The sequence below is a fragment of the Oncorhynchus masou genome, chromosome 24 (assembly GCF_036934945.1).
Source record: "Oncorhynchus masou masou isolate Uvic2021 chromosome 24, UVic_Omas_1.1, whole genome shotgun sequence".
Taxonomy (NCBI): Eukaryota; Metazoa; Chordata; class Actinopteri; order Salmoniformes; family Salmonidae; genus Oncorhynchus; species Oncorhynchus masou.
The window spans coordinates 44,781,376-44,798,852 of record NC_088235.1 but is presented as its reverse complement, the minus strand read 5'-3'; the positions used below and the strand labels follow the sequence as shown (position 1 = coordinate 44,798,852).

At 39.7% G+C, this 17,477-nt stretch overlaps 1 protein-coding gene across 1 annotated transcript in view; it reads right to left on the bottom strand.

Moving 5' to 3' along the window:
* The window catches only part of LOC135512238 (mitogen-activated protein kinase kinase kinase kinase 3-like), a 66,131-nt gene that overhangs the window by 31,971 nt on the left and 16,683 nt on the right, over nt 1-17,477 (bottom strand). The window contains 1 exon segment of the mRNA XM_064934047.1: nt 2,166-2,223. Within this exon segment, the coding sequence (XP_064790119.1) occupies nt 2,166-2,223 (58 nt within the window).

Sequence of the window (17,477 nt, the reverse complement as noted above, 5' to 3'; positions counted from 1 at the left end):
ATGCGTACTTACAAGCCCTTAACCAACAGTGCAGTTCAAGAAGAGTTAAGAAAATATTTACTAAATAAACAAAAAAATTATAAAAAGTAACAATAACGAGGCTATATACAGGGGGTACCGGTACCAAGTCAATGTGCAGGGGTACAGATTAACCGAGGTAATTTGTACGTGTAGGTAGGGGTGAAGTGACTATGCATACACAATAAAACAGTAAAATAACAACCCAATGTTTATATCACAGGACAAATTAGCTAGCAACAGCAAGCTAAATGTCCATTAATGTTTCATATGTTTTGACCTGTCCCAAAATGAATATAGTTGGTTCAGAGTTCATTTTGATATTTCAACCTTGTGTCCTGATGGCGTCTGGTGTGGATGTTCAAAATCAACATCTAGACAGTATGCAACGCTAGGCTAAGATATCAAACGTAATGCAATTGAAAACCACTGGCCGTCAGCTCTTTTCCCACATTTAGGTCATGGCTCTAGGGTTTCAGCTGGGCATGACAACTACACATACTGCACTCCAATAGAGTCAGCAATAAGATCCAACCGGTTTTCAGGGGCAGGTGAGCAGGGGTTTCCAAGTAGGTTCTAAAAGGAGAGGTGAACCCATGTGGTGGTCAGTCTACCTGCACAAACTCTATGTGACTGCACAGTCTCCTCAGGTGGGAAGCAATGATGCAGAAGGGAGAGTGTGTGTGTGTGTGTGTAGCGAGTATATTCAACACTGCACTAATGCAATCTGCAGGCCTGCTACTGAGCTGTCCCTATCAATCAGCTGAGACAAGCCTGACTCCACCAGGGCATCACTGTAATCGCTCCCAGCGTGAGCGTGTCACATCAGCCACGGTTCCTGGCTTCTTTTGACCCCCCTTAAAAAAGTACCATTAAAAATGGACACAGACTAGCGTTCTCCATGTGGCAGCCTTTAAAAATTTGATTTCACTGCCAATTAAAGCAATGTTGAAAGCATTCCATGTGTTCTTAATGTCTTATCTGGTACCTAGCATACACTGGGTGCATTCCAATTCCTCATCTCTCTTAATGTTTCATCTTTAACTATTAGGCCTATAACAGAGACATTAGGTGGCAAAGCTCATTCTTTCCTTCCGATTAAATTCATAGCAACTGAAAAGATAAGACTATGTTCAAAATATAAATCTCAAAAGATGTGAACATCTTTTGTCAAGTTAGATGCAGAGGGACAAGGCCCACATACAGGCAATAGAGTCTAAAAAGCATCTTGGTACAGTAGATAGACTAGGCTACTCCCTCACTTCTCTACAGATGCATCTCTTAAGAAGATCACGCCATCAAAATACTCAGAGGGGATTTAGTCTACTTAAACTGAAAAACTGAGATCAGGATGTTATCTTGTAAACTAAGCCTCATCCTCTTTGTGATGCAAGAATGAAGATTCGTGTGCTCAACAAAAATATGTTTAGTGTGCAACAAAAATAAACTCAACAGGCTTTCAACAAAGCTTTCAGTGTGGGAGGAATGTAAAAACAAAATAAAAAAAAATAAAATAAAAAAAGAGACCGTTCTATGAAGGAGGAAGCGGAAACTGGGACACCGTGTGAGTTTGCACATGCTGCATGATATTTCCTTTGGCCCTCGAGCTGTGCTGTAGACTTGGGAAACTGACCGGAATGTACCGGCCACGATACACTTCCATTAAAGGGCTTTGAATATGTGGCTCAATAATTCAATATAGGCAGAAAGATCAACACTAGAGGAGAGATGTTTGAATGACGATGCTCATAAGTTACAAGCAAAAACATCAAATAAATGTTTAAAGTTCCATTTAATCAATAATTCAGTGTACTATGAACCAACATCTGGTCGAGAAACATAAAATGCACACATTAGACTTCAATTGTTCACTAAGACAGAGACAAGACCTTGTCTTTCTAAGGGATAATTAGAATTCAGCTGCTGGTGAGATTAACAAAATAACCAATTGGTTATGACTCTGCAACAGAAGGCGACAAGAGATGGCCCACCGTAAATGGCTTTGTAAAAGACTGGTGAAAACCCGGGTAACAGTGGATGACAGACCGGGATAAGAGACGAGAGAAAGGAAAAAGAGAAAGGGGAAGAAATCGGGAGAGGGAAATGTTAGTGATGATGACACATGGCAGAGCGAGAAGAGGGCTTACCAGGTTCCAGCTTAATGACTTTAATGGCAGCCAACTCCCCAGTGTTGACATTACGGGCCTGGAGAACAGATGAGACAAAAAAGAGAGCATTTATTAGCCAGCTGTCAGTAAGGGGTAACACAGGGGGCTTTAGAGCGGACTGGCCTCTGTCAGACCAACACTGTTTTTAAGCCTGAGACAGTGTATGCTCGATCAGTGTGCATGGCTGCTACTGCAGGAGAACATTGCTTACCTGCCAACTGGCCTTGCAGGCTAACACAAGCACATGTATCCAAAGTATTGTATGATAATAGAATTATATATTTTTGTAGCTTATGCCAGAATCTATGCAAAGAGATGTGTGTGAGTTCAAGTAGCAAGTAAACAGTCAAACATTTGTTTGAACATGGATATTACTGAAGATGGATGATTCACCTTTGAAAAGCAAATAAGCTCATAGACATTACAACACTTAATCAGTTAGCAGTCATCAATTCAAACAGAAGCTTATTGCGTTCTAAACATCAGACAGAATGTTAGTTGTTGCACAAATCACACAACCTAAATGAAAAACAAAAACACAAACAGAGATGGAAACAGGCTGAAAACATTGGCATTCCTTGACTGAAAGTCAATTTTTATGCCTCAGAGAAATCTAACATGAGCTAGGCTTCTATCCAACTGGAGACAGATTTTTCACGCGAGTATTCTAAAACTTGCACAAAAACAATATGCACATTCCCCAACCAGAGAAGTGTTTCCATCAAATTGACTTGTTGCAGATGAAAGGCTGTGCGGTGATGATGCAGTGCACATGAAATAATATTTGAGGTTAAATTCCCATGTATCGAATAAAATAATACTTCAATGGGTTTCCATAGCTCATTTCCCACTCTGGTCTTGGGACGTGCGCTCTAGGCAACAGCTTGCAGATACAGTGCGGGTAAAACCCACATGATGAGATTATTATGGACAAAAAGCTAGACTGATAAAAACTGTCAAAACCGCAGCCAAGCATAGATCATCATGTCACCAGAATAAGACCCTCAATATTTATTGGAGTATCAACCTCATCACTGTGCACTTTCACCACTCAGTAAAGTTCCTGTCTTACTTCATCGGTAGCCTAATAAAGAGCATACTTTCCTGAGTTGGAGCGGAAGGACCACACAATATCATCATGTGACAATTGTTTGTAGACTTGTTTACATGAATATGCATCTTAATAAAAACCTCTCTGAAACAAGCCATTACGCTTCGTATACTATTACTTATAAATATTAATTAACAAATTAATAAATGCCAGGTTGGAGAGGATGTCGCATTTTCATGTTGACAACATGAACGGAGTCAAAATGAAGATATATTTCGTAACTTATCATTGTCTGTTGGCTTTTCTGCATCTAACATTTTTTAAATACATTTCCTATTTTGAGGCACAAAACAATTTTAAACAAAGTCTAATGGGTTTTCTCCCACTTTTCCTGAAATATTTGCATATCACAACCCCTGCTGTTGCGGTCATTCGATGGCTATGGCATATATTCTTCAAAGATAGATAAATAGTTTTGCCTAAGCTACTGAAAATAGGCCTTTTACAAGATTAAAATCATGACAGGAGTTTGATTCTTATTAAAAAAAGGGTGGAGTCCAGACAGGCTAATTTTGGAAACTTTCTGAATGGACATGGAGGCTGAGAGAGAGAATCAGGTGAACTCAAGCACACTCCCGTAAAAGCACCTGTCAATCAAAGCCACCAGCGTGTCAGACAAAAAAAAAAAAAACTATTTATCCTTTCCTTAAAATGTATTTAAAAAACCTAGGCCTCCCTTGGGCTTTCCGAAAGTAAGCTATAATGAATTGACAAGGGAAGTATGAAGGTGACGGCTATGCTATAGTAAAAACAACAACTTCACCATAGCCTATTTATCAGCGACACTGATGATCGAGGAGCGAGTGTTGGAAAGATTTTTCAAATACTGAGGATTATAATAATTAGAATGGAAGAAAAAAATATATACTTTGCTGACTTACTGTGTGATTTTTATTTGATTAGGATCCCCATTAGCCGGGGGGATCCTAATTGTTCTGGAACTGGGGACTGTGAAAGTGAAAAGACCCATGGTGGTATGTCTGGTGGAGTGAGTGAGGTGTCAGTGTTGTGTGTAGACTACTCAAACTATTTAGAAATTTCCAGAACAATGTTTCTTAAAAAAACAAAAAGTGACTCAGTCAAAATCATTGGCATATACAGTACCAGTCAAAAGCTGACACACCTACTCATTCCAAGGATTTTATTTTTATTTTTTACTATTTTCTACATTGTAGAATAACTATGAAATAACACATATGGAATCATGTAGTAACCAAAAAAGTGTTACATATATTTTATATTTGAGATCCTTCAAAAGTAGCCACACTTTGCCTTGATGACAACTTTACACACTCTTGGCATTCTCTCAACCAGCTTCACGAGGAAGTCACCAATGCATTTCAATTAACAGGTGTGCCGTGTTAAAAGTTAATTGTGGAATTTCTTGAGCCAATCAGTTGTGCTGTGACAAGGTATACAGAAGATGGTATTTTACCAAATAGGGCTAAGTTCATATTATGGCAAGAACAGCTCAAATAAGCAAAGAGAAATGACAGTCCATCATCACTTTAACCTGTTGAAACTCTGGGGGCGCTATATCATTTTTGGATAAAAAGACGTGCCCGTTTTAAGCGCAATATTTTGTCACAAAAAGATGCTCGACTATGCATATAATTGGTAGCTTTGGAAAGAAAACACTCTGACGTGTCCAGAACTGCAAAGATATTCTCTGTGCGTGCCCTAGAACGTGAGCTACAGGCAAAACCAAGATGAGACGGCATCCAGGAAATGAGCAGGATTTTTGAGGCTCGGTTTTCCATTGTCTCCTTATATGGCTGTGAATGCGAGAGGAGTGAGTCTGCCCTTTCTGTTTTTTCCCCAAGGTGTCTGCAGCATTGTGACGTATTTGTAGGCATATCATTGGAAGATCGACCATAAGAGACAACATTTACCAGTTGTCCGCCCGGTGTCCTGCGCCGAAATTGGTGCGCAAAAGTCAGCTGCAAGTATTTTTCCATGGAATTCAGAGAAGAAAGCAGGCTTCCACGAACGATATATCAATGAAGAGATATGTGAAAAAACACCTTGAGGATTGATTCCAAACAACGTTTGCCATGTTTCGGTCGATATTATGGAGTAAATTCGGAAAAAGTTTGACGTTGTAGGTGACTGAATTTTCGGTTCGTTAGCCAAATGTGATGTACAAAACGGAGCGATTTCTCCTACACAAAGACGCTTTCAGGAAAAACTGCACATTTGCTATGTAACTGAGAGTCTCCTCATTGAAAACATCCAAAACTCTTCAAAGGTAAATGATTTTATTTATTTGGTTATCTGGTTTTTGTGAAAATATTGCGTGCTAAATGCTACTCAAAATGCTAAGCTAGCTTAGCATACTCTTACACAAATTAGTGAATTTCTATGGTTCAAAAGCATATTTTGAAAATCTGAGATGACAGTGTTGTTAAGAAAAGGCTAAGCTTGAGAGTAGGCGCATTATTTTCATTTTATTTGCGATTTTCAGAAATCGTTAACGTTGCGTTATGCTAATGAGCCAGAGGCTTTAGTCACAATCCCGGATCCGGGATGGGGAGTTTCAAGAGGTCAAACCCAAAAAATGTCAAGAACTTTGAACGATTCCTCAAGCGCAGTCACAAAAACCTGATGAAACTGGCTCTCATGAGGACCGCCACAGGAAAGGAAGACCCAGAGTTACCTCTGCTGCAGAGGATAAGTTCATTAGAGTTACCAGCCTCAGAAATTGCAGCCCAAATAAATGCTTCAGAGTTCAAGTAACAGACACATCAACATCAACTGTTCAGAGGAGACTGCATGACTCAGGCCTTCATGGCCGAATTGCTGGAAAGAACCCACTACTAAAGGACACCAATAAGAAGAATAGACTTGCATGGGCCACAAAACACAAGCAATGGACATTAGACCAGTGGAAATCTTTACTTTGGTCTGATGAGTCCACATTTGAGATTTTGGTTTTCAATCGGTCTTTGTGAGACGCAGAGTAGTTGAACGGATGATCTCCACATGTGTGGTTCCCACCGTGAAGCATGGAGATGTGATGGTACTTCGCTTGTGACACTGTTGGTGATTTATTTAGAACTCAAGGTACACAACCAGCATGGCTACCTCAGCATTCTGCAATGATATGCCATCCCATCTGGTTTGCGCTTTGTGGTACTATCATTTTTTTTCTCCCAACAGGACAAGAACACACCTCCAGGCTGTGTAAAGGCTATTTGACTAAGGAGAGTGACAAAGGAGTGCTGCATAAGATGACCTAGCCTCCACAATCACGCAACCTCAACCCAATTGAGATGGTTTGGTATGAGTTGGACCGCAGAGTGAAGGAAAAGCAGCCAACAAGTGTTCAGCCAATGCGGGAACTCCTTCAAGAATGTAGGAAAAATCATTCCCCGTGAAGCCGGTTGAGAGAATGCCAAGAGTGTGCAAGGCTATCGGCAAGGCAAAGGGTGGCTACTTTAAAGAATATAAAATATATTTAGATTTATTTAACACTTTCTTGGTAACAACATGATCCCATGTGTGCTATTTCATAGTTTCTATGTCTTCACTATTATTCCACAATGTAGAAAATAGTAAAAAGTAGTATAGTAAAAATAAAGCAAAACCATTGAACGAGTAGGTGGGTCCAAACCTTTGACAGGTACTTTACATTTATTTAACTTGGCAAGTCAGTTAAGAACAAATTCTTATTTACAATGACAGCCAACTAATTACTCTTACAGAATTTCCACTTGGGCGAGGATAATAGAAACACAATCAAAGTCTATTGGATAACAAGTTGGTTTTAACCAGGACAGAATTATTTATAACTGACTTTATCCAACATAACATAGGTACAGCAGATCCATTTATTGTAGGGGACATTTTTAAAATGTGCATTTATTCAAAACTCATTTGTAAAACAAAAGCAATTTATGTCAAGAGTTCATATTAATTAACAAAGGAAATTGAGGGACTATCAGTACAGATGGCAATAAAAACTACCATGGAGGCACAGAATAAGTTAGAGAAAAAAAACAAAAAAAACTGGAGGAACTGAGTGCCTTTGGAAAGTATTCAGACCCCTTGACATTTTCCACATTTTGTTACGTGACAGTATATTCTAAAATGGATTAAAAACAAAAAAGCCTGAGCAATCGCAACACAATAACCCATGATGACAACATGACAACAGGTGTTTAGAAATGTTAACAAATGTATTCAAAAGTGCAGTGCATGTCAGTTTTGCTCTGACAGTGCATGTCAGAGTAAAAACCAAGCCATGAGGTCGAAGGAGTTGTCCGTAGATTTCCAAGACAGGATTGCGTCGAGGCACAGTTCTCAGGAAGGGAAGGGGGAGGGTACCAAAACATTTCTGCATCATTGAAGGTCCCCAAGAACACAGTGGCCTCCATCAATCTTAAACGGAAGCAGTTTGGAACCACCAAGACTCTTCCTAGAGCTGGTTGCCCAGCTAAACTGAGCAATCGGGGGAGAAAGATGGACAGAGTAGAGTACAGAGAGAATTGATGAAAACCTGCTCTAGAGTGCTCAGGACCTCAGACTGGGGGCAAAGGTTCAGTTTTCAACCGGGCAACGACCCTAAGCACACAGCCAAGACAACACAGGAGTGGCTTCGGGACAAGCCTCTGAATGTCCTTGAGTGGCCCAGCCAGAGTCCGGAGTTGAACCTGATCAAACATCTCTGGAGAGACCTGAATATAGCTGTGCAGCGAACGGAGCTTGAGAGGATCTGAGGAGAAGAATGGGAGAAACTCCCCAAATACAAGTGTGCCAAGCGTGTAGTGTCATAAGCAAGAAGACTCAAGGCTGTAATCACTGCCAAAGGTGCTTCAACAAAGTACTGAGTAAAGTGTCCAAACTGTTTTTGCTTTGTCATTATGGGGTATTGTGTGTAGATTGCTGAGGATGTATTTATTTATTTAATCCACTTCAGAAGGCTGTAACGTAACAAAATATGGAAAAAGTCAAGGGTTCTGAATATTTTCCAAATGCACTGTATATAGGTTTTGACCGGGACAGTTTACAATTGAAGGTAACACCAAGTAATATGGTCTCCTCAACTTGTTCAACAGCAACACCATGTATTACCAAATTCAGCTAAGGTCTAGAACTTAGTGAATGATTTGTACCAAATACAATGCTCTTAGCTTTAGAGATGTTTAAGGCCAGTTTATTACTGGCCACCCATTCCAAAACTGACAGACTCTTTGTTAAGGGTTTCAGTGACTACATTAGCTGTGGTTGCTGATAAGTATAATGGTTGAATCATCAGCAAATATGGACACACATGTTTTGTTTAATGCCAGTGGCAGGTCATTGGTAAAAATAGAAAAGAGTAGAGGACCTAGAGAGCGATCCTGCGGTACACCTCACTTTGTGTTTGACATTAGAGAAACTCCATTAAAAGTAAATCCTCTGAGTTTTATTAGATTGCCACATCATGGATTCAGAGCTGATGTTGAAAAACCATAACACAAGTTCTCTCAACAACCAGGTTATGGCCAATAATATCAAAGGCTGCATAGAAATCTAACAGTACAGCTCATTATTAATTTCAGTCAGTGCAGTACACATTGAGAGCCCTTCTCTAAAAGCATGCTGAAAGTCTTAATTGTTTTAGAGAAATAGCATTGTATTTGGTCTAAACCATTTTTTCCAACAGTTTGCTTAGAGCTGGCAGCAAGCTGATAGTTCTGCTGTTAGAACCAGTTAAGGCCGCTTTACCACTCCAGGGTAGTGGAATGACTTTGGCTTCCCTCCAGGACTGAGGACAAAACACATTCATTCCTCTTTAGGCTGAGGAAAAAAATACAAATACTGAGAAGCCCAGCTGGGCACTTTCCTACATTTGATATTCGTGAGAAGCAGGCCAGGTACTTCTATGCGTGTTCAGGGGCAAGCTTTCCGTCAACATCAACAGGACAGAGAAACCAGACACACGCTCATTGGTCATATGGAGCGCGGAAATGACATGAAATAAATCAAAACTTGTTTCTAACAAGTGTAGCAGGGTGTGAACTAGAGGTCGACCGATTAATTGGAGTGGCCGATTAATTAGGGCCGATTTCAAGTTTTCATAACAATTGGAAATCGGTATTTTTGGACACTGATTTGGCCGTTTTTTTTACACATTTATTTAATATTTAACTACGCAAGTCAGTTAAGAACTAGAGGTCGACCGATTATGATTTTTCAACGCCGATACCGATTATTGGAGGACCATAAAAGCTGATACCGATTATTTTTTTGTTTGTAATAATGACAATTACAACAATACTGAATTGACACTTATTTTAACTTAATATAATACATAAATAAAATCAATTTAGCTTCAAGTAAATAATGAAACATTCAATTTGGTTTAAATAATGCAAAAACAAAGTGTTGGAGAAGTATAAGTGCAATATCGTCCATGTAAAATATGTGCCATGTAAGAAAGCTAACGTTTAAGTTTCTTGCTCAGAACATGAGAACATATCAAAGCTGGTGGTTCCTTTTAACATGAGTCTTCAATATTCCCAGGTAAGAAGTTTTAGGTTGTAGTTATTATAGGAATAATAGGACTATTTCCCTTTACCATTTGTATTTCATTAACCTTTGACTATTGGATGTTCTTATAGGCACTTTAGTATTGCCAGTGTAACAGTATAGCTTCCGTCCCTCTACTCGCTCCTCCCTGGGCTCGAACCAGCAACACAATGACAATTAGCACGCGCTAACTAGCTAGCCATTTTACTTCGGTTACACGAGCTTCATCTTGGGAGTTGATGGGCTTGAAGTCATAAACAGCGCAACCCTTGACGCACAACGAAGAGCTGCTGGCAAAACGCACAAAAGTGCTGTTTGAATGAATGTTTACGCGCCTGCTTCTGCCGACCACCGCTTAGTCAGATTATATGCAGCGCAGGACACGCTAGATAATATCTAGTAATATGATTAACCATGTGCATTTAACTAGTGATTATGATTGATTAGTTTTTTATAAGATAAGTTTAATGCTAGCTAGCAACTTACCTTGGCTTACTGCATTCGCGTAACAGGCAGTCTGTTTTTTGGTCCACCAATAAAATCGGTATCGGTCGTTGAAAAATCATTATCGGTCGACCTCTAGTGTGAACTCTACATTTCCACTGCGAGAATGAGAATGGTAAATTACTGTAATTAACATATGCATTAACATAAATTAATGTATCCAAATTACAGGGATTAACTGTAAATTGCCTGTTTTAGAAACAGTAGGCTACCACATGGGCATTCATAAAAGTGCATTGCGGTCCGACACTAAAGCCTAGGCCACTATCCTATTCAGGTCACAGTTGTAAATGAGAACTTGTTCTCAACTGGCCTACCTGGTTAAATAAAGGTGAAATTAATTAATACAATTGCGTGGATAAGAGGGCGGCCATTTTATTTGTCTCACCTTGGGTGGCATATCGGCCAGGACCTGATTAGAGTCGATTAGTCTATAAATTAAGAAAAGATTCCGTATCAAATTATACCATGCCAGGTTGGCGAGGATTGGTGCATTGTCCATTCGACACAAGAATTGCACATTATAGACCTCATTGCCAGAACAACCTTGTTGACGGCTGTTGAGTAATTAATTAAGTCAGACACATCAAACCTTCTTTTGAAGACTTATTTAAGAGCAAGCAATAAAAAAGTGCATTGTATAAAACAAAGTTTTTTACTGAAGTGACGTAGCCTATAGCACTCCACACCCCTGCACATCTAGCGGTTTAGCTGCTCGAGCATCAAGGACAGTTGGAAATAGGAAGAGATGTAGACAGTTTAATAGACAAAGCTAGCAAAACAATTGCTTATTAGTTTAGTAATCACTTACGGTATTAGGTAAAGTTAATCTACATTAAATGAAAGTTAATCAAAAAAAAATGTAATCCTAAAAAATGTAGGCCTATAAACGTTTGCCGGTCATTTTATTTTCATGGCGGTCTTAATCCTTAACCGTCAGTTACACGGTTATTCAATTACCGTCACAGCCCTAGATGGTAATTATATCAATATTTGCGCATTAAAAAGGCGTTTCCACAGGCTTTTCTCACATAATTTATTTTACGACAAAACAATCCCACCTTGTCTAATGCATATAGTTTGGTCAACATTTGGAACGTTTACATTCAAATGAGCTGTTTCCATCAAGCATATCGTGGCAATTTTTATCCGACGTACTTTGATTGCAAAACAAGGTTGGCTGTACACCTGGTTATGGTGAGTGATTTGAACTCGCCCCCTTATGTCAAATGTCTAAGCCACTCCAAACACTCCCTTTGACTATGATTCTAACTCATCAACACAGCACACCAGAGTAGGCAAGATGACTCACTCTGTGTTAGTCTTTTCAAACCCCACTCAGTCAGGCTTCTCTGTCTGAAGAGAGTTGATTCAAATCTTGCGAAAGCTTGATGAGCAAAATTCATAGTTTACTACCCCCCACATCACCCATCCTGGCTTAGGCCTAATGCAGTTAAGACTGGACACAAACAATAGATTATGAGTTAATTTAGGAACTGCTTGGAGGAAGGAGGTGAATCTTATCAACACTGTAATATACATCCAATATCGCATTAGTTTTCTGGTCTGACAATGCATAATTTCATAGCCCACCCCTCCATCTCTATGACACACTGATTGTTGATGTCTGTTCAACATCAAGGTCATATTCTGGAGGGTGCCACATACTGAACCCTGCAGCTATAACTAATGAATAGAGCTGATTCCTTTGATGTAGACTATTCTACATAATATATCTGAACGTTGCACAACGGCGTTGAGACTTACTGAGCCCCCTGTCATCATTCAAGCTAGCTAAGCTCAATCATTTTAAATCTTTCCTTCCCTCCCTCCCCTCTTCACCAGTCTCGTTCTCGCTCTCCCCTTCCCTCTTGGAAGCTGATCCTTTAATGCTGTACATATACTCTCAGGGTAGCTCCAGTAGCCAAGCCCTGTGCTGCAATATCCAGATCAAGTCTTCTCAATCATCACACACACACACACACACTGGGTAGTCACTCCTCCTAACCGTGTTCACTTGACTCCACTCATTACAAAAAGCGCGGATGAAGACTGGGCAAGCAGTAAGCTCCTATCAGCACTCTGCTAACACATCATGGGAGCACTGAGCAAGTCAATCGCAAGGTCAGAGTTCAGCTACCATAATCACGGGGGGGGCAGCATTTACATACCTTATGCATGCTCCCAGCATCAGAGGAGAGAAAACAGCATGAGCATCCAGGTATACTGATCACTGGATGAATTACAGGAAAGCAAGTTACATAGTCACTGATAAAGACTGAGCTGCACTTTTTTATGAACCAGCATGGTGAAGCATAAGGGTCATTCCATCCCAAAAAGAAATTGTACAAATTGTAAGATAATCATTCCTGAAACTTTTTGTTTAAATATAATTTGATCTAGGAAATTGTTATTTACAATGACGGCCTACCGTGGAACAGTGGGTTAACCACCTTGTTCAGGGGCAGAACGACAGATTTTTACCTCGTCAGCTCGGGGATTCAATCTAGCAACATTTTGGTTACTGGCCCAACACTCTAAACACTAGGCTACCTGCCATCCCAAAAGATTCATATAATTCTCCCGAACATCCGATTTGGACCATCATTTTTCTTAACAATGAACAAGACATGAGGAAAATGTTCCGCTAAATGCCGCTGTTCCTGCAACACCATTTTATCCCTTTTGCTGGTCTCTTGTGAGTATTAAATGGATCACAACTTTGGGTAGAAAACCAATAGATCTTACTCAGCTGCTACTGCAGCTCTAATGGTTTCAATGCTATGGTCTGTAAAATGTCTTCAAAATGCTGAAAGTCCCAAACAATGTATAGTGGTTTTGCAATGGTAATGGGTTGGCTTTAATGGGAAATGTCATTAAAACACACTACGTATAAAGATATTTTCTAATTTTATTGAAAAACATGACTGCCATGCAATTATTTGTAACGACATTATTTTTTAGGGCTATCAAAGTTAACGTGACATTTACAGCATAAAAATAGCAGCATAAAAATCTCCACTTTGTCACTGCACGGATGCCTCGATTCAACCAACTTCCCACATTGATATTAAATCAGAACAGGACATCCATTCCATTTAATTAACTACTGTTGTATTTTATTTATTTATTTCATGTGATCTTTTACACCCATTTTTGTCCCTATTTTCGTGGTATCCAATTGGTAGTTAGTCGTCTCGTCACTGCAACTCCCGCACAGACCCAGGAGAGGCAAAGGTTGAGAGCTGAGCGTCCTCCGAAAACACAACTGTACTGCTTCTTGACAATACCCACTTAACCCGGCTGTACCAATGTGTCGAAGGAAACACATTAGGTTGAAACACAAGAGACAAGCAAAATTGATACAAGGGTGTAGCAGTAGCAGGAACAGAGGGATTTGTGGGCAAAACCTGATACTTCCACACCCATTCATGGTAAATAGTGCAAGCAACTTCAAATGGCAAAGTTCGGGGGGAAAAAATCATCCACCAGATTCTCAGGGAATATTGTACATAGGATGAAAAAGCAATACTCCAAGCATCAGATCCACACTACTTGTAGGGATGGGTATGAGTAATCAAGTACTCAAATTGAGATATCATATTTTTCAAATAGTGTAAAACAATTTGGTCTAAAATTGGTCTTGAAGACCACGTTAATTTGCTTTGACTGTTCAATTTGTACATGTGCATTTGCGGGACACAAAAAAAGAAACCAAGCAACACAGTTCAACTCATTAAATCCCCTTTCCCCTCTGTCTCACAGTCACTCAGTTGCGTTCTGACCTCTATGTCTAGACACGCGTGCTTTGTGCACTTACAGAATGAAATGCCTATAAAACATAGTTCGAGGGCGAAAGAAACGCACACCTGTTTAGGCGAAGTGCTGGTTAGCGGAGTAAAACACTTGGGGGGAAAAAAGGAGAGCCGCACAGGAGCTCAGATGCAATAATTGAATAACCATCATTTCAACAGACAAGCTGTCTTCATCGGGGATAGTGAGCTCCTAGGGTGTGCGACTCTCCTTTTCTTTTTCAAGTTTTATAAAAACGTAGTTACCACAGCCAAAGTCAAATTTGCTTATATAGTAAAAATTCATGAAAACAAACATTTGCTTTTTGGTCTTAATGTAAGGTTAGGCATAAGGTTAACAGTGTGGTTAAGGGTTTTAAATCAGATTTAAGAAGGAACATTTTTTACACAGGCAGGGTTTATGACTTTGTGGCTGAGGTAACTAACATTAGTGACGACCCTACAGTACTTTGCGAACTGCTAGTGGCATTTACAATTGGTTAGCCTAGGCTATTACCTCCCTAAACATACACGTTCCAAACTGAAAATATGCAATAGCATTAGTTTTATAAAGACAAAGAGCGTATTTTTCAGAATCACTAAGCCAAGTCTACTCACTAAACAGATGTCCTGGCCATAATTCATCGCCATGCAGTGTTTAATGTAGAATAGTTACAGTCCAAGGGACAAATTCAAATCAAACATCTGTACATCGAAAAGACAGATTTGCAACCTTGAAACTTTCAACTTTCCAAATTGAGCCCCGTTTCAAATGAAATACCTCTTTTAGACTACCTGCTTCAGGCGCAAATCATTTCGACACTATGCTGTTAAATTCGATTAGATTCCATTGTGTTTTTTACTAGAAAATAGGTGTCTTGGCTGTGATAAGGGCTCGGGAACTAAGAACGTTGTGTCTGCTAAATTAACAAAAGGCTATGCCATTGCACAGCCACCGGCTTCTACAAGCAAGTGCCACACTGCTGAGGTTACTACCCTTTTGAAGATCGAGTTCCACGATATACTAACCTGTTGATATTAGTTTCAATTAATCAATCTTAAAATGGCACTTATTTGTTTTACTGACTAAATATGAGGAATTTGGCAATTAGGATTCGTTATCTGTAATGGTTACAATAAATTAGGCATTGTTGTTCACTGTTGGCATATAAATAAATGCTCCACATATCTTTTTTCCAGTGCTACTTGTTCTAAAAATAGCTTCTTTTTTTTCACCATTCGAATAATCGGAAAAAAATAAGTACTTGGTCAAAAAGTAAAATGCCTATCCCTAACTACATTGAACAAAAATATAAAAAGCAACATGCAACAATTCATGATTTTACTGAGTTACAGTCAAGGACTGCAAGGAAACCACCATAAAAAGCCAGACTTCAGTTTGCAACTGCACATGAGGACAAAGATAATACTTTTTGGAGAAATGTCCTCTGGTCTGATGAAACAGAAATAGAACTGTTTGACCATAGTTATGTTTGGACGAAAAAGGGGGAGGCTTGCAAGCCAAAGAATACCATCCCAACAGTGAAGCACTGGGGTGGCAGCATGGGGGTGCTTTGCTGCAGGAGGGACTGGTGCACTTCCCAAAATAGATGGCATCATGAGGACGGAAATCTATGTGGATATATTGAAGCAACATCTCAAGACATCAGTAAGGAAGTTAAAGCTTGGTCGCAAATGGGTCTTCCAAATGGACAATGACCCCAAGCATACTTCCAAAGTTGTGGCAAAATGGCTTAAGGACAACAATGTCAAGGTATTGGAGTGGCAATCACAAAGCCCTGACCTCAATCCTATAGAAAATGTGTGGGCAGAACTGAAAAAACTTGTGCGAGCAAGGAGACCGACAAACCTGACTCAGTTACACCAGCTTTGTCAGGAGGAATGGGCCAAAATTCAACCAACTTATTATGGGAAGCTTGTGGAAGGCTACCTGAAACGTTTGGCCCAAATTAAAACAATTTAAGGGCAATGCTACCAAATACAAATTGAGTGTATGTAAACTTCCAACCCACTGGGAATGTGATGAAATAAATAAAAGCTGAAATAAATCATTCTACAATTATTCTGAAATGTCACTTTCTTAAAATAAAGTGGTGATTCTAACTGACCTAAGACCAGGCATTTTTGCTAGGATTAATTGTCAGGAATTGTGAAAAACTGAGTTTAAATGTATTTGGCTAAGGTGTATGTAAACTTTTTCTTGTGCATTTTGCTATTTTCCTCATGACTCCTGCATGCTATGTTGACTATGAACTTTCTTTACCAGACTTTTTTCCCCCCACACCCAGGACTCGACTATTGGTTATAGTCTTTTGGCCTCCCATCCTAGTCTAACCACCTCTCGCCGGCTTTGTATTCATGTTACCTGATGAAATTGCTGTACAAATAGGATCTTGTTGCCATCTGATGCACATTCAAATGTCATAAATCAGCACTGCAGTGCTCGCTCTGTCCTATGAGCTCTCCCTGCACTATGCTGTGCCTTGATTGTATTACTGTTGATGATATCTGGAAATGTGCATGTACACCCTGGCCCATCTATAGTTGCTAGCGCCAATTCTGACTTGTGCTCTGATATCTGCTTCACTGATTTCGGCTCTCGTAAAAGCCTGGGTTTTCTGCATGTTAACACTAGAAGCTTATTATCTGAAATAGATCAATTGAAAGTGTGGGTTCACAGCTCCAATCCAGATGTGTTGGTCATTAGAGAGAAGTGGTTAATAACCTTTTTGGGATAGGGGGCAGCATTTTCACTTTTGGATGAATAGCGTGCCCAGAGTGAACTGTCTCCTCCTCTGTCCCAGATGCTAATATATGCATATTATTATTAGTATTGGACAGAAAACTCTCAAATTTCTAAAACTGTTTGAATGATATACGAGTATAACAAAACTCATATGGCAGGCGAAAACCTGAGAAAAATCCAACCAGGAAGTGGGAAATCTGAGGTTTGTAGTTTTTAAAAGCTTGGCCTACCGAAAACACAGTTGGATATGGATAAAGTTGCACTTCCCTACGGCTTCCACTAGATGTCAACCGTCTTTAGAAACTTGAATGAGGATTCTACTATAAAGGAGGGGCTCATGAGACATGTTTGAGTCAGTGGTCTGGCAAGAGCCTCAGGCTCGTGACGTGCGCTTCTTAGCTCTCGCTCCAGTGCTTTTCTTCAGACATAGGAAATCTCAGTTTGGAACATTATTGATGATTTATGTTAAAAACATCCTACCGATTGATTCCATACATCGTTTGACTTGTTTCTACGACCTGTAACGGAACTTTGAGTTTTTGTCAGGAAGAAGTGTTCGCGCCTCATGAAGATTAATTAATGGGCTGAACACGCTAACAACAAGT